General features: G+C 45.1%; 1 protein-coding gene across 2 annotated transcripts; it reads right to left on the reverse strand.

Annotated features, from left to right (window-relative positions):
* Positions 1-566: 566 nt before the first annotated feature.
* On the reverse strand, positions 567-22448 carry LOC142488062 (uncharacterized). Of its 2 annotated transcripts, XM_075588434.1 has the most exons (6): positions 22191-22448; positions 19415-19524; positions 19015-19128; positions 10496-10609; positions 9489-9602; positions 567-3948 (listed from the first exon to the last, which is right to left on the reverse strand). In XM_075588434.1, exons 2-6 carry the CDS (start codon positions 19431-19433, stop codon positions 2699-2701), a joined length of 1611 nt encoding a protein of 536 aa, XP_075444549.1. In that variant the 5' UTR covers positions 19434-19524; positions 22191-22448; the 3' UTR covers positions 567-2698. The 2 variants fall into 2 exon arrangements, with proteins under 2 accessions (XP_075444549.1, XP_075444548.1); XM_075588433.1 differs by lacking the exon at positions 22191-22448 and having other exon boundaries at positions 19415-20389.
* Positions 22449-24078: the final 1630 nt, after the last annotated feature.

Consider the following 24078-nt stretch of genomic DNA (forward strand, 5'->3'; position numbering starts at 1 on the left):
TGTGTGAGGTCATTCATCCAAGAAACGTTTTTCCTATACTCTGTCCATGTGAAAGGCCTCTCCCTGCATGAATTTGTTGGTATCTGAAGAGGTGACCCGTAACACTGAATTGTTTCCCACACTGAACAAGCCAATGGTTTCTCCACTGTAAATACTTGGGTGTGACAGGAGGTCACACTTTGTACTGAATTGTTTCCAACACCCTGAACTAGGGTTAGACAATAACAAAAATACTTTCCAGCATAAGGCCGCACTTACTTCCAGCTGAGGCAGCGCACTTACCCCCGGCACCCTTTATGAGAGCGGCTTTAGGCGGCGCTTCCGTAGGCATGCGGAGGAGACAGATCAACTTAAGTTTTGGCGCTGAGGGCCGGTCACATGAGCGGTTCGCCCAATGAGGGCGAACCAGCTCCATGACGTCACTGGCCCACCCCCAGACGACGCGCGCACTAAGGCCAGGGAAAGCACCCGCTCGACTCAGCCCAAGAGTATTAAGTAATTCATCGTGATAATATTCAGCAATATATTAACACCCAACAGAAAGCATAAAAAGCAAAAGTCCTCAAAATGTTCAAGGTCGTTTATTGTGAAACATATTTCTTATACAAATCCATTTCCTTCTTAATACAATGTAAAAAAGCAAATACATTTTAATTTTAAGAATAACAAAGGTTTCAATGATAATGTTACACTAACTACACCCACACTAAAGACCCCTTTCTTCACCATTTTATTTTTATTTATTTATAAAATGTGTTACCAGGAAGTAATACATTGAGAGTTACCTCTCGTTTTCATGTATTTCCTGGGCACAGAGTTAAGATGACAAATAATACATGGTTACAAACACAGGTACATAAGTGAACAGGGTATACATTATATACAAGACATTGCATGCACAGTTAAAGATAATATATATTATAAGCGTATGTAACAGTTACAGACCAGATTAAAATGTGAGAGCCTTAGTTTTGAAAGAACTTAAACTTGTGGTGGATGAGAGAGTCTCCGGTAGGTTGTTCCAGTTTTGGGTGCATGTAAAGAGAATGTATAATTACCCCCTCGACCCCCCTTCTCCTGTACACATTAATAGGGCATGGGGAGGCGTGGGTTAATGGGCATGGGGAAGGAGGTCAAGAGGCACAGGTGAGAGCCGAGAAAAGGGTTGAGTTATGGTGGAAGGGAAGGGGTAAGAGGCATGGCAGAGGGGAAGTGGTTAATATAGAGGGGTGAGATTACCAGCAGGAGGATTCCTTATAGCTGCAGCATGTGAAAGACAAGGAGCTCCCAGACTCGATCCCACTCCACTGTGTCTACCAGACCCACACTCAGTCCTCTCTCTGACACTGTCCCCACCCCTCGCCTCTCTGCCAGACCCACCCCCACTCTGCAGCTGCTGATAGGAATGCCATGGCAAGAAGTAATGGCAAGTATTGCTTACCGTCCATTTTTATTACTGCAGTATTACTATGCTACTGGTATATTGCCCAACCCTACTGTGACGATCACATATTTTATCTCATGTCTGAATCCTCATGTGTGTAAGGAGGCTGATCCTCTGTGAAAAGCTTTCCCCACACTATGTACATGGAAATGGTTTCTCCCGTGTATGAATCCTGTGGTGGGTGAGGAGGTGGCTCATTTGAGAAAAGCTTTTCCCACACTCTGTACATGTGAATGGTGTCTCCCCTGTATTATTTATTTATAAAATATTTTACCAGGAAGTAATACATTGAGAGTTACCTTTCGTTTTTAAGTATGTCCTGGGCACAGAGTTAAGACAAATAGTACATGGTTACAAATAGTTACATAAATGAACAGGGTATACATTATATACAGGCATACCCCGCTTTAAGGACACTCACTTTAAGTACACTCGCGAGTAAGTACATTTCACTCAATAGGCAAACAGGAGCTCACACATGCGCCTGTCTGCACGTCCTGAACAGCAATACTGTCTCCCTACCTGTACCGAAGCTGTGCGCAAGCGGGGAGGCTATAGAGCCTGTTACACATGCGTTATTTACATCAGTTATGCACGTATATGATGATTGCAGTACAGTACATGCATCAAAAGTGGGAAAAAGGGTAGTGCTTCACTTTAAGTACATTTTCGCTTTACATACATGCTCCGGTCCCATTGCGTACGTTAATGCGGGGTATGCCTGTACAAGACATTGCATGCACAGTTAAAGAAAATATATATTATGGGCGTATGAAACAGTTACAGACCAGGTTAAAATGTGAGATAGCCTTAGATTGAAAGAACTTAAACTGGTGGTGGATGTGAGAGTCTCTGGTAGGTTGTTCCAGTTTTGGGGTGCACGGTAAGAGAAGGAGGAGCGGCCGGATAATTTGTTGAGCCGTGGGACCATGAACAGTCTTTTGGAGTCTGATCTCAGATAATAAGTGCTGCATGTGGTAGGGGTGAGGAGCTTGTTCAGATAGATGGGTAGCTTGCCCATAAAGAATTTAAAGGCAAGACAGGAAAGGTGAACTTTGCGCCTAGACTCAAGTGATGACCAATCTAGTTCTTTGAGCAGTTCGCATTGATGTATGTTGTAGTTGCATTGGAGAACAAAACAACAAATTTAATGGTAGAGGGTGTCAAGTTTGCTAAGGTGGGTTTATGTATCCTCTGGTGTAAGAGGAGGTTGTTCTTAATATAGAATGGTTTCCCACACTCTGTAGATGTGAATCATTTCTCTCCTGTATGCATCCTCTGGTGTCTGAGGAGGTTGCTCTTAATTGTGAATTGTTTCCCACACTCTGTACATGTGAAGGGCTTCTCCCCTGTATGAATCCGTTCATGGTTGAGGAGATCTGCCTTCCGAGAATAGCTTTTACTACACTCTGCACATGTGAATGGTTTCTCCCCTGTATGAATCCACTCATGGTTGAGAAGCTCCGCCTTTGTAGAAAATCTTTTACTACACTCTGCACATGTGAATGGTTTTTCTCCTGTATGAGTCATATGGTGTCTGAGGAGGTTGGTCTTAGTATTGAATTGTTTCCCACACTCTGTACATGTGAATGGTTTCTCCCCTGTATGAATCCGCTCATGGTTGAGGAGAGTCTTATTCACAGAAAAGCTTTTACTACACACTGCACATGTGAATGGTTTCTCTCCTGTATGAGTCTTATGGTGTCTGAGGAGGTCGCTCTTATTAGTGAATTGTTTCCCACACTCTGAACATGTGAATGGTTTCTCCCCTGTATGAGTCATCTGGTGTATGAGGAGACATCTCTTCATTCTGAATTGTTTCCCACACTCTGTACATGTGAATGGTTTCTCCCCTGTATGAATCTGCTCGTGGATGAGGAGTTCTGTCTTCTGAGAAAAGCTTTTACTACACTCTGTACATGTGAATGGTTTCTCCCCTGTATGAGTCATCTGGTGTATGAGGAGCCATCTCTTCATTCTGAATTGTTTCCCACACTCTGTACATGTGAATGGTTTCTCCCCTGTATGAATCATCTGGTGATTGAGGAGGGACCACTTGGTACTTAACCGTTTCCCACACACTGTACAAGTAAAAGGAGTCACTGCTGTCTGAATCATCTGGTGTGAAAGAAGTTTCCCCTTCAGTGAGAAACCGCTCCCACCATCTTTACATGTAAAGGTTTGCTCTCTAGTGGGGACACAAAGGTGTGTGAGCAGGTCCCTGTCCAGTGAGAAGCTTTTGCCACACTGACAACAGAGAAAAGGCTGAGCAACACGGCTTCTTCTTAAATCTCGCGCATACCTTTTGCTGGACCCATATTTAGAGTCTGTCTCCGCTGTGTGCTGTACAAGGTCTGTAAGTTCACCACCATGTGGCACTGGTTCCTTGCACGTGTCTAAAATGTGGCAGGAATCATTGTTTTTTGGCACTTCTGGGCTGCGAGGAGTCAGACAGCTTCTGGATGTATCAGAGCTCAAGTTCTGTTCCTCATTCAGGCCGTTCTCTAACAGAAGTAAACAAAAAAGACAGAAAAAATGTTTTCAATTAAATTACTGAACGCAAATTACAAATCCAAAACACTGAAGAATCTATTTCACCAATACTTAATTAACAAAATATTCTCTTCCCCCAGGGATTTCAAATTGTGGCACATGGACATCCAGTGGCCCCTAATGACTGTGGTGGTTGTCCCGGAAGGCCTGAAATGTATTTGAAGCAGCTCTCACATTGAAATCATTGATACATATATAACTTGTATTTATTACTGTATTCATTATTTAAGTGTACATGTACATCCTCCAAATAATTAACACTGAAAATGTCCATGAGAAGTAAAGTTAAGGAACTTCTGGTCTATCATATTAGTGCGTTAATAATATCAACTAAACCAGACAGCAACCTATAGTGTAAAGATACTGTAGATGCCCATGAATATATGTCTTTAATTATATAAGGCCCGCAGTGTACTCAGCGCTTTACAGCAGAAACAATACAGTACAGGGAATTATAATACAATAAGTGCAACAAACACAATCAGACAATAGTAACGGAAATCCCTGCCCTGGAGAGCTTACAATCTAAGTGATGCAGTGACTACACTGCCCATGTAATCTTCTGCCATAAGACCCACAAACTAAACTGATCCATTTTGTGTCATTTTGTCAGTCACAAATACTATTCATATCATTTCCCAAGCACGCGGCCTTGGTGTAATATTTGACTCCTCTCTTTCCTTCTCCTCTCACATTCAAAACAAAGAAAAAAAAAGGAGCACTGCAGAAAAGAAGAACTGGAGGCAAAAGCAGAAAAAATAAAAGATTTATTGAGCCTAAGTTAAAAGAGAAACCTCCAACGCGTTTCTCGCCATGGGCGCTTTATCACAGAGTAGTTTCCTGAGTCTAGAGAGTGTCACGTTATAGGCACTCCCCGCCGGAAACACTGCCTACCTGTATCCCAGGTAAAAAAGTCCCGTGGGAACAAAACAGTCCGGGGAAAATGTAACCACGGAAAGAAGGCAGTATAACTGTGGGGGAGAAATCCAGCAAAAGGACACAATAACGAATATAATAACAATAAACTTAAAAAGACTCATAAGGACAAGCAAAATTAAATGAAAAAGCATAAAATTTAAAAGTGGATAGGATGTGGTGAGAATAAAATTATCTTATATTAAATTAACTGTAACACCAAATAATATAATATAATCATGTAATAATATACATATAATAAATGTAACCTCAACTACCAAGGCAAAGAACAATTTGAATCTTGATAAGGGGAATATACATAATGAATAAAATATAAATAAATAAACCGCACTGAGAAAATTGCCACATTAAGGATACAATACTACTCATCAAATGTGACTAGAGAGAGACACATATGTATCTCAATGATAGAAACAAATGTATATGAAACATACAGTATTATATAACCTGAGAATGGGCAAAGGAATAATATAGCTTAGAGAAAATGTTTTAGGTCCCATTCTGTATTAATCCCAAAAGGGGATAGAGTATTAAGTGAGTGGGTCCAAAACATCTCACGCTGATTAATCTGTTTAATTCTATCACCCCCTCGTGTAGGGACAGGTATAGATTCAATCCCCTTGTGTAGGGACAGGTATAGATTCAATCCCCTCGTGTAGGGACAGGTATAGATTCAATCCCCTCGTGTAGGGACAGGTATAGATTCAATCCCCTCGTGTAGGAACAGGTATAGATTCAATCCCCTCGTGTAGGAACAGGTATAGATTCAATCCCCTCGTGTAGGGACAGGTATAGATTCAATCCCCTCGTGTAGGAACAGGTATAGATTAAATCCCCCCGTGTAGGGACAGGTATAGATTCAATCCCCCCGTGTAGGGACAGGTATAGATTCAATCCCCACATTTAGGAACAGGTATAGATTCAATCCCCTCGTGTAGGAACAGGTATAGATTCAATCCCCTCGTGTAGGAACAGGTATAGATTCAATCCCCTCGTGTAGGAACAGGTATAGATTCAATCGCTGAAAAATGAAAGGTGGACAAGTTTCCCAATGTACAATGTGTAAAATGTTTGGAAACTGGGAGCATCTGATCTAGTTTTTTAATAGAACGAATGTGCTCCATAATTCTGACCTTCACTGGTCTGATTGTCCGCCCAACGAATCCTCAACCACAACCGCAGGTTAAGTAATAAATCACAAAATTACAATGAATAAAAACTGGAATTGTGTGTGTTTTCTTACTGTGTACAATATCAATAGATTTGATAGGATTGGCATAGCAACAAATACACATTTACCACATTTGAAAAAAAAAAAAAAAAAGTGTATTAAATTTGATTCATGAACACGGTCTGACCGGGAGGTAAATAAACTAGGCGAAAGATAGTTTGCCAAGGATTTAGCCTTTCTAAATGCAAATATTGGTCCTTGTTCAATGGGCTCTAAGGTCTTCCTCCAAGGTGAGCACTTCCCAATGTTTCTGGATGATTGAGCGGATTTGATCTATGCCGTGTAATAGCGGATTGGACCCTTCGGGAGTGCCCTGGTCTCTCCTTGATTAAAACCCCCTGCCTAGAACCAGTCGAACCATAAGACCGTAACTCAGCATGAGTACAGAGTTTGGCATTCATGTAAGCCTCCTCTGTATCCCCTGTTCTGTAGCCCCTGACAGAAAATCTGTTTGCTAATTCGGTGGCCTGTTGATCAAAAGAATCCTTGTTAGAGCAAAGCCGCCTTAGGCGGAGGAATTGGCCTTTGGGTATACCACGGATGAGTGACCTGGGGTGATTGCTATCCGCTTTAAGAAAGGTATTTCTGCTGTGCTTCGGGACCCGGTTGCTACTTACACTGTTGTTAAAATATTGTTTACATACAAGACAAAAGTATTTTATGCTATTTTGATTCAATAAAAAATTTAAGTTAAAAAAAAAAAGAAATGTATTTCTGGAATTTTCTTTCCTACAAATGTCAGTCTGTATTTCTCCTGTAACGCCAATAAATAAAGTGATATCTAAATAATTAATGTGATTAATATGGAGCTCATAAGTAAAGTTAAGATTCAACATATTAGAATTAAGCGTATTAATGAAAGTGTCCAGTGAATGTGAATCCCCTTCCCAAATCATAGTCAGGTCATCAATATAACGCTTGTAAAAAAATAACATGATGCCGAAAAGGATTAGAATCACCATAAATAAATGTGGATTCCCAGAGACCCATAAAAAGATTAGCATACGATGGGGCAAAGGAGGTACCCATAGCCGCACCCCGTGTCTGCACATAAAACTGTGACTCAAATAAAAAATAATTGTGAGTCAATAAAAATGTGATGAAATCTAACTTCATAAAGTGAAAAACGTGATAAATTCTGTGACTTAGTCACAGGATATTAGGCAGCTTTCTACCTGATTTAGGTTAGAAAGTGCAGGAATAATGCAAAAGGATCCATCCCACAGCTTCACATTTACTCAGGCTGTTGGATGGAAAATCCAGGCCACCGTTTACAATGGGTCTAGTTCTCCCTCACCTGCTCTTCTAATTACAGAGACAGGTATATATGGCAGCTAGCCGTGCTGCCTCATTCTCTCCTAGAGCCTGGGAGAATGCTGCGTCCTTGTATCCAGTTCGGGTAGGATGCCCCATCATGACTGTCACTGTCCGGAAGAATTGCCTGGACTCTTGGGACGCTATCCCCATCTATCAATTAAGCTATGTCTAAAGACTGGATATTATTGTGTATCTAGTTACCCAAAATGAGAGGGTATTGTTTAAGCTGGGGAACCAGGTTAGTTGGCCCAGCAACCATTAGAGAGGCTGATACTACTGTATAGTTAGATCCCTAAAAAAGGGATAGGTGTTACATTTATGGTTTCTTTGGTTTCTTAAAGTGACAGTGTTTGAAATGTTTAGTGTCACTTATAAAACATTTTACCAGGAAGTAATACATTGAGAGTTACCTCTCGTTTCAAGTATGTCCTGGGGATAGAGTTAAGACAGTAATATGAGTAAACCGCTGAAGGTTAATGGCTGAGTGCCTCCAACATGTATCTATTGAATCTGCAGTCCCTTACTGGGACGAAATAAAAAAGGCAGAAGCCTGGAGTTACACACTATACTGCTACCTCTTATTCTTGTGTTTTTTCTAAATAAACCCTAGAAGACTGGTAAGAGCCCAGACAGTCGTCAGCGCTACGCAAGGGTGGCGTTTGTCACTTATGGTGGAGAATGTGGGCCGACACTAAAAAGTCTGTGGGTTTACAAATAAATGCGGGGGTTTAAAATGGCCTCCCAGCCGAAGTAACGTACAGACTCTGTGAGTAAAGTCTGTCCTACTGTGTATGACTACCAGTTCTGCATACAGCATACACAGGGAAAAGTGCGAAAAATATTGACGCAATAGCACCCCCAGAGGTCAGGGTGAAGAAAACACCTGAAAGTGCAAAAATGGAGGAAAAAATGTGTTTAATGTCTCATGTGTCTGACCACACAAAGTGGTGTCCTTTCAGGAATGAGCATCTGAGTATCCAGTGTGTCCCCGCAGAGCAGTATGAGAAGGAGCACGAGAAGGTCCAGAAACTGAAGCAAGAGCTAGAGGAGCAGAGACGCTGCTCCATCCCCAACAGTCAGGATGACCAGGAGAAAGAAACCTGGGAAAGGCAAGCTGATGGGACCCTAGGAACGAGATTTGTAGAGCGTAGACGTAATGAAGACAGAGTTCCTAAACGTAATGAGATGCGTTCATGCACACAGAGCCAGCGCCAGGAAGAGATTAAGGCTCTGAGAGCAGAATTGCGAGATGTACGCAAGGAACAGGATTCTCTCCACAAGTGGACTAAATGTATTGAAAAGTGAGAAAAGCATTCAAATTATTCATTAGCCCTGCAAAGCTCTTATCTAAGGAAGAAGGGAAAGATAAAATTATCGGCATATACGCGCCACAACTGTCATCCTACAGGCTGCCTACAGAGGGATGAAAACTCGTCAGTTTAATCATCTAGTTCTCCCTCACCTACTATACTAATTAAGGAACAGGTATTTATGGCAGCTGTGTTTGCTGCTTCATTTTCTCTCCTAGAGCCTGGAGGTTGGGGGCACGCTGCTCCCGTTTGCAGTTCGGGAAGGACGCCCTCATCATGACCTTCACTGTCCGGAAGAATTGCCTGGACTCTTGGGACGCTGTCCCCATCTATCAGCTAAGCTATGTCTAAAGACTGTGGCTATTATTGCATAGCTAATGACCCTAAATGAGAGGGCCTTGTTTAAGCTGGGGAACCAGGTTAGTTAGGGAAGGGTCCCTTGAATTTGTTTTCCCAAATGTGTTTTATCGTATCTATTGATGGTCAGATACCCATAACTCTGCATTTCCAACCTTTATTCGCGTTTGAGAGCCATATTGCACTTCTAACCCTGCTGCATGTGGCTTGTCCCAGAACACCCAGCAGGCCTGGGGACTTCCTATGAGAGGCAATTAACCATGAACATTCACTAATTGTGATCATGTGCCTTGTAACAAGATAACATCCCTTTGTGCAGACAAAGGGGAAAGGTACTCACCAGAGACAGGAAATGGGACAGTTTCACTCTTTATTACGATCAGATGTTCCTCTGTGTCGGTCTCTTCTTTCTCTGACTTAATCTCTAAACTCTCCAGTCCATCCACAGGGAAACCTGGCAATAAGAAAAGGGAAACCCATCATGTAAAGCTGGGAGTGGGGGCGCTTCTTGTGATATCAGTATACAGAAATACTCTATACTGATCCCTATGGGGGAGGGGTGAAGTGATTGATTTTACTTTGTTATTAACCCTTTGAGTGCTGAAGTTTTTACCCCCGAGTGCTGAAAACATTTTGGAGCTACCAATGTTCAAACCTCAATAACAATAATATTCCCAATATAACCTTAGAACAGCGGTGGGCAAACTGGGGCTGCGCTACCCCTAGAGGGTGCGAGAGATTACCGGCGGGGCGCGCAGGGTTTACAGAGGCCCCGCGCGCTTCCCGAAGGCACTTAAATTAAATGCCGGGGAAGCGGTGAAGGCCTCTGTAAACCATATTTACCTTGATTCAGCCGGCATCTGGAGATGTGGCACCATGGCAACGCGGGCGCAAATTACGCCACAGGGTTATGTGACGCCACGTTGCTATGGCAATGTGCCGTCATGACACCCAGACGCCGGGAACCAAGGTAAGGAGGAGGAGGGAGGGGGCGCGTGGAGAGGACATCCTGCAGGGGCGCAGGGAAAAACAAACAGTTTGCGCCCCCCTGCCTTAGACAAATTATTATTTTCATTAGGACAGGTATCTTATAATTGTACGCATGCTTTAATATTATTTCCCAAAATATTGTACACATTTCAGTCCATTTTTAAAAAAAAGTATCTTTATATTACGGTGTTTACAGACACATTTCCAAATGTTACATTGTTGCACATTGTATTTACATATACATAGGTTATCGTATAATGTTACATAGATCAATACATATTTGCGATACCAATTTTTTTTTCCAGTCCATTTTTAAACATACTGAATAAAGACAAGTGAGGATGTAAGGGTACTTACCCCAAACAGGAAATGCATCTATTTCTTCCTTTATTGGGGTCAGATGTTCCTCTGTGTTCGGCTCTTCTCTCTCTGACTTAATCTCTAAACTCTCCGGCACAATCACAGGGAAACCTGGCAATAAGAAAAGGGAAATCCATCATGTAAAGCTGGGAGTGGGGGCGCTTCTTGTGATATCAGAATACAGAAATACTCTATACTGATTCCCATGGGGGAGGGGTGAAGTGATTGATTTTACTTTATTAATAACCCTTTGAGTGTAAATAAGTTTTTACCCCTGAGTGCTGAAAACATTTTGGAGCTACCAATGTTCAAACCTCAATAACAATAATATTCCCAAAATAACCTTAGACAAATGATTATTTTCATTAGAACAAGTATCTTATAATTGTATGCACGCTTTAATATTATTTCCCAAAATATTGTACACTTCAGTCCATTTAAAAAAAAAGTATTTTTATATTACGGTGTTTACAGACACATTTCCAAATATTACATTGTTGTACATTGTATTTACTTATACATAGGTTATCGTATAATGTTACATAGATCAATACATATTTGCGATACCAATTTTTTTTTCTTCCAGTCCATTTTTTTTTTTTCTTTTTTAAATCTTTTTTCCTTTATTGGAGACATATACACTGGCGACACACTTTATTGAAGTGTGGCCAGTTCCGCAAGCCGGGAGATTTCCCGGCTTGCAAGTGGCAGCCCCTCGGCGTGCCGCGCGTCTCCGATGCGCGGTCACGCGTCATCGGGTGCCTGCGCCCCTTGCACGCGCGTCCAGGGCTCCCCGAGGGAGCCCTGGTGTCCCGCGATGTGGGGGACGGCAGCAGGGGGTTCCGGGGGACCCGGCGGACCCGGAGAGGAGAGGGGGAAGCCGCGATCGGCGGGCCTCTCCTCCGCTGCTTCGGATGGTGCCGGGCGCGCGCCAGGTAACTGCTGCGGCCGAGAACGGGCAAATGCTCGAATAAACTCGGCCGCAGCAGTATGGAAGTTACAAACAGAGGTTACAATCATTGCGATACATTGAACATTGAGGTCTTCGGCACATGACCGTAGGGTATATCAGGTGTCTCAATAAGTCATTTTCTTGGTTTTTTAGTAAGAAGAGAGGGGGGGATGTAGGGTGGGGCGATAGGTGGGGGCGACAGAAGAGGGGGAAGATGGGGGGGGGGGGAGGGGAGGTAGTAGGATTTCTATCCGATCTTTTCCACTCTTCAGTGGATTAGTTATTTGTTAGGACCTGTTGGAGGGGTAGGGTTTCTGGGCTAGTCCAGGGTTCCCATGTGTTATAGAATTGGGGCATTTCTTGTTTTAGCATGGCCGTTAGTTTTTCCATAGTCATTACTGTATTTATCCTATTCACTACAGTCCTCCTTGAGGGTGCTTTTAGTTGCTTCCAGGCCGCCGCCACCGAGCATCTCGACGCCGTAAGTATAGCGGAGGTCAACCTGGCCGCGGGGGCTAGGAAATCCTCTATTGGCTTGCCCAGCAAGTATGTCAGGGGGTCCAGGGGAACCTCCAGGCCCAGGGTATCATCCAGGAGTCTTTGGATTCTAGTCCAGAACTTCTGGATCTCAGGACATGTCCACCAAATGTGGGCCATGTCACCCTTTTGTCCACATCCTCTCCAGCACAGGTCAATCGTGCCGGGGAAGATCTGGCTCAGTCTACTCAGGGTCAGGTACCACTGAAATAGTATTTTGTATATGTTTTCTTTTGTGACGGTGCAAATTGATGTTTTAGAGGCTGCTTCTCAGACGTCCTCCCAGTCCTCAAGGTCTAGTGTTATGTTGAGATCTGCACACCATTTTTGCATATAGGTATGAGTGGGTGGAGGGAGGGAGTTCTCGGTTATTCTGTAGATTCCTGAGATTAGCCCTTTCTGGTACTCTCTTACTTGACAGAGGGACTCAAATTTGGTCAGGGGGGGGGGGGATTTCGAGGTCGGGGATAGAGCTCTAAGGAAATGCCTTATCTGTAGAAATTTGTATATGGGGAGGTGGGGGGCTGTAAATTTATTTTTGAGCTCTTGGAAGGACAGAGCTTCGTCATTCTCTAGCAGATCCGCAACCATGCTAATATCTAGGTCCTGGAATAGACCGAATTGGGCTCGGGAGCACCCAGGAGGGAAATCTGGGTTCCCAAGTATGGGGGTGAGTTGGGAGGGGGATGAAGTTAGGCCATATTTTCCTCTATTTTTGAACCATATAGACCACGTGCATCTCATCGCCCCGAGCTCAAGTTTCTGAGGAGGTTTTTCCTTGTATTCTGTGGACCATAATAGTACTGGGAGGGGGACGGGGGATGCGTGGCGAGACTCTATTTCCAGCCAGCAGGCAGAGCTCGGAGGGTTGTTCCAAACCACCGCCTGCCTTAGCTGGGCTGCGTGGTAATATCTGATCACATCAGGCACCCCCAGTCCACCTCTTGTCTTTGCGGCCAGGAGCACCGACCTCGGGACTCTAGGTTTGTGTTGTTTCCATATGAAACGTAGGATATGTGATTGTATATTTCTTAATTCGACTAGGGGGATTGGAACTGGGAGTGTTTGGGAAGTAATATAATAGGCGGGGAAGGATATTCATTTTGGCGGAGACAATTCTGCCAAACCAGGAAATCTGGTATATGTTCCAAGCGTCAAGGTCTCTCTTGATTTGACTAAATAGAGGGGGGTAGTTAGTTTTGTACAACAAGTTGTACGATCTAGTAATTTTTATCCCCAGATATTTTATATGGGAGGAGTTCCACTTATATTTGTAGTTTAATTGTAGAAGCTTCCAAATGGGATCAGGGAGGGATATGTTCAGCGCTTCAGATTTGTCCATGTTTATCTTATAGTCTGAGACCTGGCTGAATTGGTCCAGCAGTTTCTGTAGATTAGGGAGGGAGACATGTGGGTCAGCTAAGGTCAGAATGACGTCATCCGCAAAAAGGGATATCTTATAGTTTTTATCGGCGATTGTTATGCCTTTGATGTTTGGGTCGGCTCTAATTTGGGATGCTAGTGGTTCAATTGAAATTGCGAAAAGCAGAGGGGAGAGGGGGCAACCCTGCCTGGTTCCGTTTCTTATATGGATAGGGCTGGATTGTCCTCCCGGTAGTTTTAAGTATGCAATGGGGTTCTGGTATAATGCTCGGACACCTTTGAGAAAAGGGCCCGAGAAGCAGAATTTAAGCATTGTTTGGTCAAGGAAGGACCATTTTATCCGATCAAAGGCCTTCTCGGCATCTAGGCTAAGGATCATGGCCTGGAGTTTATTGAGGTGCACGTGGTCAATGATATCAATGATTTTACGAGTGTTGTCAGAGGCCTGTCTTCCTGACACGAAACCCACTTGGTCTATATGAATTAGTCTGGGGAGAATAGGATTTAGCCTGTTTGCGAGGATCTTGCTAAAGAGTTTCAGGTCTGTGTTAAGCAGGGAGATCGGTCTGTAGTTACCGCATTGTAGCGGGTCCCTTCCTTCCTTATGAATAATGGCTAAGTTGGCAGCTGAAATTGTGCCCGGGATCGGTTCTCCTTCTAGGAAGGAGTTGAACATATCAATTAGATAGGGGGAAAGGGACGATATGAATTTTTTATAGTAAGCGTTCGAAAATCCATCAGGGCCAGGCGTTTTGGCTATCTTAAGGGTGCTTATGGCTTGCGTCAGTTCCTCCTGTGTGATTTTGTGGTTCAGGGCTGTGAGCTCCTCGTCAGTAAGAGAGGGTAGGTTGCATCGCGCCAGAAATTGCGAGGCAGAGTCTACAGCTTCTGGGTCTTGGTTAAATAAAAAGAACTATGCCATAAAATGGTTTGGACAAATGAGAACACCGCTGGTCCAAACCATTTTATGGCATAGTTCTTTTTATTTAATAAATAGTTTTTATAGTCACTAGGAGTCTCTATGTTATATGTGCAGTGTGTGTATTACTGTAGACCTGTTTTAACCCTACAGTGTTGCACTATGATCTGTGTCTGTTTGTGTTTTTTCCCCTACATGGCCTGTCAAGCAAGTGTGCTGATCCCCTGAGGAGTACAGGATTATCCAATGAACTTTTGGCGCCAGGTTTTTCTTTGTTTTCACTTTCACTTTTTCTGTCAGTACTGACAGTATTACTAGGCAGCCTTTTTATATATATATATATATATATATATATATATATATATATATATATACACATATACACATACATATATATATATATATATATATATATATATATATATATATATATATATTGCAATTGTCACACTGGTGTTTTAGTCTTTAACGCTTGTGCACATTTTTTCTTTTTCACATTTTTGCAAATTCTTGAGCTATTTCTTTTTCCACGTAGGTAGTGTGACCACCTTTGGTGCGGATCTTTGTGATTTGGGCCCTTGCTTTAATACCTCTTAGTTTTGACGCTAGGAGCTTGTCTGCCTTGTTGCCCCTATCGTAAAACCTCTGGTTGGTCCATTTAAGCGCTCTCTCTACCTCTTCTAATTGGGATTGTTTTAGCTCAGCTCTTGTTTTGTCAAGCGTTCTGAGTAGTCTTTTGGAGGGGGCCTTTTTGTGTTGTTGTTCAAGGGTTAGTATCTTGTCAGTTAGCGCCTTTTGTGCTTTTAGCTTAGTTTTTTTCTTATAGGATGCTAGGGAGATTAGGTCGCCTCTGATTATTGCTTTGTGGGCTTCCCACAACGTTGACGCTGCAGAGACTGACCCTTTATTTATTTCAAAGAATGAGGCTAATTTGTGCTGGATTGATTCTACAATTTGTGGGTCATTAAGGAGGGAGTCATTAAGCTTCCAATTATACGAGGAGTTCTTAACAAAAGGTAGGGAGAGGGTTAAATCGACCGGGGCATGGTCAGACCATGTGATCGGGCCTATGTTGGAGTGGGAGGCCGCCCGGAGAACATTTGTGGTGCCTAGCAAATAGTCGATCCGCGAGTAGGATTGGTGTGGGGCCGAGAAGAACGTGTAGTCCCTCTGGCCTACGTGCTGGGCCCTCCAAATATCCGTGAGGGAAAAGTTCTGTAAGATCTCTCTGAACCTTTTCGCCTTTTGCTGGGTCTGGGCTGTGTGTTGAGAGGAGGGCAAACTAGATTTGTCCTGCTCTGGTGACAAAACCATATTGAAGTCTCCGACCAATAGTAGTGAGGCGAGTATAGATTGGTCCAGGGATTCTAACAGATCCTGTATAAATTGTACCTGATTTTCGTTGGGGGCGTAAACATTAATTATGGAAATGGGGTTTCCAGATAGGGATCCCTGTAGGAGTAGGTATCGTCCCTCTGGGTCTCGGGTTATGTTAGTAGGGACAAAGGGGACATTATTTTTTATCAGTATGGCGACTCTCCTTTTCTTAATGGGGGAGGAAGGGGGGGGGAGGGGGGAGGGGAGGAAGGGGGGAGGGGGCGTTCGTGTGCGGGTGGCGTTATTTCTACATCCTCCTAACCGTTCTTATTTCCCACCAATTATTTATACAACATATTGAGCTGTGGTTTTGTACCGGAGTTTGCAACACATTGATCAACATTCCTTTTCTACATCTTCATTGCAGCATAGGATCTTTTGACGGTGGACGTGGGGGACGTATGGGGGGGGAATGGGGGGGGGAGGGGTCGATCTGGGAGGGAGGGGGGGACGGGAGTCTGGGGGGGAAGGGGAGGGGGGAGGGAAAGGGGGTGGGGGGGGGGCGTTCGTGAGTGGGTGGCGTTATTTCTACATCCTCCCAACCGTTCTTATTTCCCACCAATTATGTATACATCATATTGAACTGTGGTTTTGCACAGGAAATTTCAGCACATTGGTCAACATTCATTTTCTACATCTTCAATGCAGCATAGGCTCTATTGACGGTGGGCGTGGGGGACGTATGGGGGGGGGGTGGGGGGGACGCTCTGGGGAGGGAGGGGGGGGAGGGGGGAGGAGAGGGCAAGGGTGGTGCTTTTTCACCACTTTCATAACGGTTCTCATCTACCACAGGTTATTTGTACCACATATTGAGCTATGATTAGGCACATGGGATTTCAGTACAATGAATAACATTAGTTTTCCGTGTCTTAAATACACCTTAGGAGGGAGGGGGGGGGGAGGAGGGGGGAGGGGAACCCATATTCTATATTGCTGTTCTTATACAACGCAGGTCATTGTGATCACCTGTGGATTCTTAATTAGATACAAGACCCTTCGGCACAGTAGTAGTAGTTAACATCATGAAAACGCTTATTGTGCGGCTCGGGGGGTTGCTTAGGTCGCATCTTCCCACTAAGGTATCGTGAGAGTACCCCTGTAGTCATTGTGTGGGGGGGAGGAGCAAGGGGGGGGAGAGAGAGGGGGGGGGAGAGAGGGGGGGAGAGGGGGCAGGAGGAGGGGGAGGGGGGAGGAGGGAAAGGGGGGGGGGGGCATTGAGGTGTAGCCTTAAACATATACAATGATTGATAAGCCTGACACTGTGAGCTGTAGTTCGGCGCATCGAGCCCCTGGGGGGCTTGTAGGGTTCCTGTGACAGTTCCAGGTTACCTCTCAAGTCCGGGTATACAGGGGGCAATGGGGGGGGCGGGAGCTGCGGTGGCTGAAGTGGGGACCCTTTAGTAGATGATGTCATGGGGGTCGTATGGAGGGGGGGAGGGGGGGAGGCAGCTGTGTTTATACAACCTGAGTTTCACGGCTTGCAGCGGGGAGGCGACAATCGTCCGCGAAAAGTTTGCTGAGTTTGTGTCACTGTACTTGTAATAATCCTGGAGCTGCGATGTCTCTTCAGCTGCGGATCGGAGAGTTGGGGGGGGGGGGGGGGGGGATTCGTTCCTCTTTAGGGCAACCCTGCGGCTTTTTTCCTTTAAGGCCCCCTCTTCGCCGAGGGAGCGGGATCGTCGGTGGTGGCGACGTAATGGACAGCGGCCCTCAGCTTATCTTGGACCGATCTTACAGGCGGAGGGATCTTCGACACCGTCTCCCGTCAGTTGCTCCTCAGGGACCGCTGGGCTGCGATGGGGGCAGGACGTCAGCTGGATCGTGACGGTGCAGATGCGAGGGGGCAGGAAGGAGTAAGGTAAGGAGAGGGGGGGGGAGAGAGGCAAGGAGAGGGGGGGAGAGGCAAGGAGAGGGGGGAGGGGGGGGGGCAAGGGGAGGGGGGGGGGGCTGTGTGTAAAGCCATTCCGGGGAGAGGTCTCTTATTGGTTGAGGGAGGGGGATAGGGGGGGGTTTGTAGGGGGGGGGGAGGGGGTCGACCCAGGTGGGCCTTTATTTGAATGGTTCAGGGAATAATGTTAGAGTTAGTGTGGGTGGGTTGGGTGTCAGGCAAGGATGGAGCCAGGTGGGAACGTGGAGGCAGCAGGGCCGTTCAGGAGCGGCGCTGTAGGATTTGAGGCTCAGTGGGTCTTTTGATTAGCGAGTCTTTCTGAGGCTCTGGGGGTTTCGGCAGGTTCGGGTCGTACTGCTCGGGGGGGACGTTCTTATCGTTCTTCCCCTCTTGGGGGGGTGATGCCGATGGCTTTGAGGAAGTCATTGATGTCCTCCGGGTCGGAGATAGTGTAAAACCGACCGTTCCTTGGGACAATAAGTTTGAAGGGGAATCCCCAGCGGTAGGAGAGCCGTAAGAGGCTTCATCTCCATTCGCTTCAAGACCGTTGACCTGGATAAGTCGCTGAATATCTGGACTGTGTAGTCGTCCATTTTAACATCTCCCGCTCTTCTCGCAGCCGCCGAGATCTTTTCCTTTGCTGCGTATACGTGATATTTCACAATCACGTCCCTTGGGCGGTTAGGGTCGGGCGATTTGGGGCCGAGGGCTCTGTGTGCCCTGTCCAGCTGGAGCTCATGATCGGTGAGGTCGGGGACAAGATTCAGGAACAGCTTTTTGAGGTAAGGCTGGAGGGAATCAGGCGGGATTGATTCAGGGATCCCCCTGAATCGTAGGTTCTGCCTACGGTCCCTGTTCTCGTGGTCTTCTATGGTGTTCTTGAGGGCAGCGATTTCATACCCCATTCTGTTCATGTCGTCCTCCATGTTGGAGTGGGTTACCGCGATCGTGGAAATTTGTGCTTCCACTGCCTCCGTTCTTGTGGTTAGCGTGCTGAGGTCTGATCTGATATCCCGTAGGACCTTCTCTAAGTCCTCCACGAATCCCCTCCTCATCCTGAGGACAAGAGCCTCAAAAAATTCTGAGTTGAGCTCCTGCTGGGCCGGAATAACTTGGCCGAGCATCGCGGCCTCCGCGGCGTGCTCGTGCTCCTCTGCGCCATCTTGTGACTCTGAGGACGGCTCCATCAGGCGCTGAGTTGGTTGGAAAAACTTCAAAACGGAGTTCTGTGTCTTTCTTTGTTGTTTCCCCGTCATGCCTGACGACTTTAGGGAGGGTGCTGGTCGCTTTTGGAGGGGGATTTGCACCGTCTGGGGTGCTTTTCTAGTTATCTCTGTGGGGAGGGTGTCGGGAGCTCTTTGCCTACCCTGCCATTCACGGTGACGTCACCTGAAGTCTCCCTTTCTAGTCCATTTTTAAACATACTGAATAAAGACAAGTGAGGATGTAAGGGTACTTACCCCAAACAGGAAATGCATCTATTTCTTCCTTTATTGTGATCAGATGTTCCTCAGTGTCGGTCTCTTCTTTCTCTGACTTAATCTCTAAACTCTCCGGTACAACCACTGGGAAACCTGGCAACAAGAAAAGGAAAACCCATCATGTAAAGCTGGGAGTGGGGGCGATTCTTGTGATTTCACCTCCTCTGATATTGGTATAATATAATACCTCTTGTAAAGAAATGTATTACTAGCCCGTCTGGCAGAAAATAACAGAGGTGAAGATATATTATCTTCTTACCTGCTGGTGGTTCTATAAGAAAACAAGATTAGTTTGGGTGTTTGATGTGCATAATTGCAAAATAATCAGATATTCCCTCTTTGCAGGTTTCAAAGACACCAAAATATCTCCTCTACTCACTAAACAAGTGTGGATCCATGCTGGGAGTGGACAGTGCTGCTCTGGAGGTGCTGGCAGTGGGCAGTGCTGCTCTGGAGGTGCTGGCAGTGGACAGTGCTGATCTGGAGGTGCTGGCAGTGGGCATATAAAATATAAAACAGATTTGGAAAGATCATTTTATTGGGACAAATATACAGCATTTAGTATCAGCTCTTTCACACCTAAATCATTAACCCCAAAAGGAGTCGGAGAAGACAGGGGCACCCAAAAACACATACGGTCCATTCGCAAACAGGAACTTCATTTCAAACACTGCAAACTTTAATGGCTCAGGATTGTGTCACAACATAACCATCTAGAAAAGTATAAAGATAGTGGGAGATTAGCAGCCAAAAGACCAGTAAAGTCCTCATAGTGTAACATAGTAACATACTGTACAGTTCCATAGTATGACTAAACGCAGATACAGTACATGAGTTAAAGGGGTAATAAATCTGCGTACATCAGATAGAAATAACATGTGCATTTAGTGCATAACACACTGGTTACCACGGTAACTGCTTTTCCCAGCTGCTATGATCTTAGCAGCTGGGAAAAGCAGCAAATCTACACAGACTGCCCTAAGATCATAGCAGCTGGGAAAAGCAACAAATCTACACAGGCTGCCCTAAGATCATAGCAGCTGGGAAAAGCAGCAAATCTACACAGCCTGCCCTAAGATCATAGCAGCTGGGAAAAGCAGCAAATCTACACAGGAGAGACGGGGGACTGTAAGGGGAATTCCCCTGGAGGCAGTATATCGCCGGTAGAGGAGCGGTCCCACTAAGTGTCTGAATCTGCAGTATTACCAGGCTGCTTGAAAGGAATCCCCTTGTGAGCAGCGTCCTGCTGTGTGAGGAGTGCATGAAGGATCCCATGCCCCAGAACCATCATAGAGGCTCCTGCAGAGACAGCTGAGTGCCAGACCGTCCTGTTTTACAGCTACAGAGTGGTAACCAGTGTGTTATGCACTAAATGCACATGTTATTTCTATCTGATGTACGCAGATTTATTACCCCTTTAACATTGTAATACATTTTATTACTTACTTCACTATTTGGCGTTGTGCGCTGTTTTCTTTTTGTTTCCATTTCTTAGAGTGTGTGGGGTGCTGAGCCACCCCTAATGTTTATAGCAGCAGACGCCCTTATCAACCACACGGTTATGTTATAATTTAATTATTTAATCACTTATTCACTGTGGTATTGTGGTTTACTTTATTTATATATGGTTTAGTCACTGCACTGTATTCAATTATAAGGAGATAGAAAGTAGCGCACAGTTTATTTCTGTTTTTCCACAGTACATGAGTGAGACTTTGATAAATGCTCCCGATACTCTCTCAGGTCCAGCAGTTCTGCTCCATACTGACACAGTCTCACTTTCCTATTTCATACGATGAGAAGTGGGTAATGCAGAGGAACCAGTGCAGTAACTTCCCTCACCTTACCCCACCATAATAAATAGGGGGGTTTGATCCCTCACACCCTCATTAATTTGTTCCTCGATCACCTCCAGTTTCTCACATTCAGCACATTTGTACCTGGCAGGATATGCTTATATAAAGGTGTGCCTGGGAAACACTGACATTTTACTCACTGATTATTTATTTTCCCTGGTCTCTCAATGTCAGCACATGACATGAGGGAATAGGCTCTGCCCATCTGAAGGTAGGACACAGACTTCTCACCTGCTCACACCCTTATAAGCCCGTCCTATTATGACGGGATCACTGCTTCCCGACCCAGATAATTTCCGGGAATAGTTATATTCTGATACTGAATCAAAAGCACTATTCTCTGTGTTATATCTGTGGAACGTATCCACACGTATAATACAAGTATTGTAAACACAATAAGACAGTCTGTCTGTGAGTGGGGTTATTGGCTTTGCATCTCATCCCAGGCTATGTTTAAAAGCTGTGTTTAAAGCAGCAAGCATTGGCTTAAGGATAATATAATCCATGTATAATATAATATAATCCATGTAATAATGGACTTGACAAGTGTGTGCTCATTTGCATGTCATTTCCCAGAATTCCTTGCTGCAATATGTATTTAAAAAAAATTCTAAGCAGTTATGTGAAATAATTATATAAACTTGCATAAAATGGCATTTAAAATGAGTTAGTATGTACATACCAACAGCAATTGTATGTATGTCTTTATTTATATAGCGCCATTAGTGTACATAGTGCTTCACATTAGTAATACACGTGACAATCATATAAATAACAAATACAAATAACAGATCATGGGAATAATCGCTTCAGACATAAATGTAACATTTCGGAAGAGGAGTCCCTGCTCCGGGGAGCTTACAATCTAATTGGTGGGGAGAACGTACAGAGACAGTAGGAGGGCGTTCAGGTAAGTGCGTCTGCAGGGGCCAAGCTTAATGTATCGTGTATAGAGAAGCAATAGCCCATAACACACACAGGATGCTGGCCCCTGTGGTGATGAAGGAGTTAAACTCCAACCAATACTCCCTCAATCTAATTACTTTCTAACTCTATTTAATAACTTTCCCAATCTTATCCTCACTGATTCCTAATGTTAATTCCCAATGTAAAATAACCCCCATTATCTCCCAGTCCCTGTGATACAGGAGGAGTAACCCCCCCAGTGCCAGAGGCTCCCCCTCACTATCAGAGGCTCAGCCTCTCAGGCTCCTGTGTGTAAGGAAGCTCAGAACAGCACTGGGATAATGTGCACAGGTCACACAAGGGAGGGGAAGGGAGGAGGAGGAAAGCACTTACCCAATAACACAGGCTGAAGATCTCTGTGCAGCAGGGGGTGGGCAATGTGAGGGGCACAGGAAAAGGGACTTAGAGGCTGCAGAGCCTATTCCTCAGTGTGTCCCCCCCTCAGTGCCTGAGATGTGCACTTTATCCCCCCCTCACTGTGTGTGTACTTCCTATGGAGGGTGGGGGGAGCCCCTGTGATCTCTCAGTCCTTCCCTGTGGGAGTGACCTGGATTCTCCCCTCAGGATGTGGGACAGTCTGTGCTCAGGGTCAGTGTTTCCTGCCGGAATCAAACCTAACACACCAGCACATCCGGCTGCAGCAGCGGGACCATAGAGGGGGAAGAGGGGAGGCCAGAGCGCCTCTAACCAGCTCCTCCTGAGCTATGGAACAGTGACCCCTGGTGGGCTCCCAAGCAACGATCTCAGAGGAGGGGAAAGGGGACTGGGGGATGGGTTGAGTGGTGATGGTGCTACAATCTGGGGTGATATACAAGGGAAACACGGAGAGAACAGAACCCCAATGGGGAGCACTCAGCTCACTCTATGATCACAGGTGCAGCAGTGGAAATAAGAGTGTATATATGCGTACGGTGAGGAGTGAAATAATTAAAACACTTTATTGGGAGTAATACTCAAATAAAAAAATAGAACGCTAGGTGGTCCAAGTAAGTGAGACTCAATAATGATTAAAACCAGAGACAGAACATAAAACACAGACAGAGCTCAGTTTTAGCACATCCAGTGAAACTCATACACGGTACAGTGCCTAAATATATATGTATAAATATCTATTAAACAAAATGGTCTTTTAGTTTAACATTTTTGGCCAAAATTGTTGTAAGCCACTCCACGGCAGACCACAATTCCAGGGGTCCCTAACACTAAATTCTTAATAACCTGTGTAATATCAGGAAGAATGATTTATAATAAATCTGTCAATATTAGTTGCAAAGTTCTAAGTCTGATTGAAGCTTTTATTAACCTGTACATTACCAGGAAAAGCACTCTGTATTAGATTTGTCACAACCACACTGCAAGCAAGCAAGCAAGTTCCCCTTAGAGTGGAAGATGCTGTGGAGTGAGCTTTTAACCATTTAAATGTGGGAGGGGGTAAGCTTCAATTAGGTAGGAGGTTGCCACCCTCCAATCAGCCAAGACTGGCTGAACAAGAATTATAAAACATACTGGACACCTAACAAGCTCCTATTGAACCCCCAAAATAACCACAACATATATGTAACGGGTATTCCCCCCCCCCAATCGCAGATATAGTGTGGGGGTGCAGAGAACATACGGTGTTACCAGGTGTGGTGCTTTACCTGTTGGTTCGCAGGAGGGCTGAGCTTCCGCTAAGGGAAACCTGGGGCAATTATAGGATACTATGAGTAACCGCATACTCGGTACAGCGCCTCCACCTGCGATGGCTCCCACCAGAGGGGGAGTGGTTCCTCGCAGGACAATACACAATAATCACGTACAACTGATTGGATACTAACTAATACCTTTACTAACGTGCATAGAAGACATGTAATATCAACATATAACAACAGGTGTCCCTCGCTAAAGGCAACCTGACTACGGCGTCTCGCAGGACGCTAACGCTAACTTGCACCACGGCGGACGCTAACACCTTATGCGCCACGGCGGACGCTAACACTTTATGCGTCACGGCGGACGCTAACACCTTATGCGTCACGGCGGACGCTAACACCTCCACAGAGTGATCCCACCCCGTGTCCAGTAAACCCAACCCAATGTCTCGCACTCCCAAGTCATATACAGGTGTGTGTGTGTGACTGTGCAGCCACTATGTCTGGTGATAGGCCTTGTTGGTGCACGTGAGGTTATGGGTTACCTGCCGAGCACTCCAGTGCTCGGACCTGCAGCGGACTTCACAAAG

The sequence above is a fragment of the Ascaphus truei genome, chromosome 2 (genome assembly GCF_040206685.1).
Source record: "Ascaphus truei isolate aAscTru1 chromosome 2, aAscTru1.hap1, whole genome shotgun sequence".
In the NCBI taxonomy this organism is placed as follows: Eukaryota; Metazoa; Chordata; class Amphibia; order Anura; family Ascaphidae; genus Ascaphus; species Ascaphus truei.

What these genes read in the sequence shown, in the direction of transcription:
- LOC142488062 (XM_075588433.1), bottom strand. Translation starts at nt 19,538, where the DNA reads ATGCCCACTGCCAGCACCTCCAGATCAGCACTGTCCACTGCCAGCACC. An exon ending in CATGGATCCACACTTGTTTA is followed by an intron (nt 19,129 to 19,414) that starts GTGAGTAGAGGA and finishes TCTTGTTGCCAG; the next exon opens with GTTTCCCAGTGGTTGTACCG. An exon ending in AGATGCATTTCCTGTTTGGG is followed by an intron (nt 10,610 to 19,014) that starts GTAAGTACCCTT and finishes TCTTATTGCCAG; the next exon opens with GTTTCCCTGTGATTGTGCCG.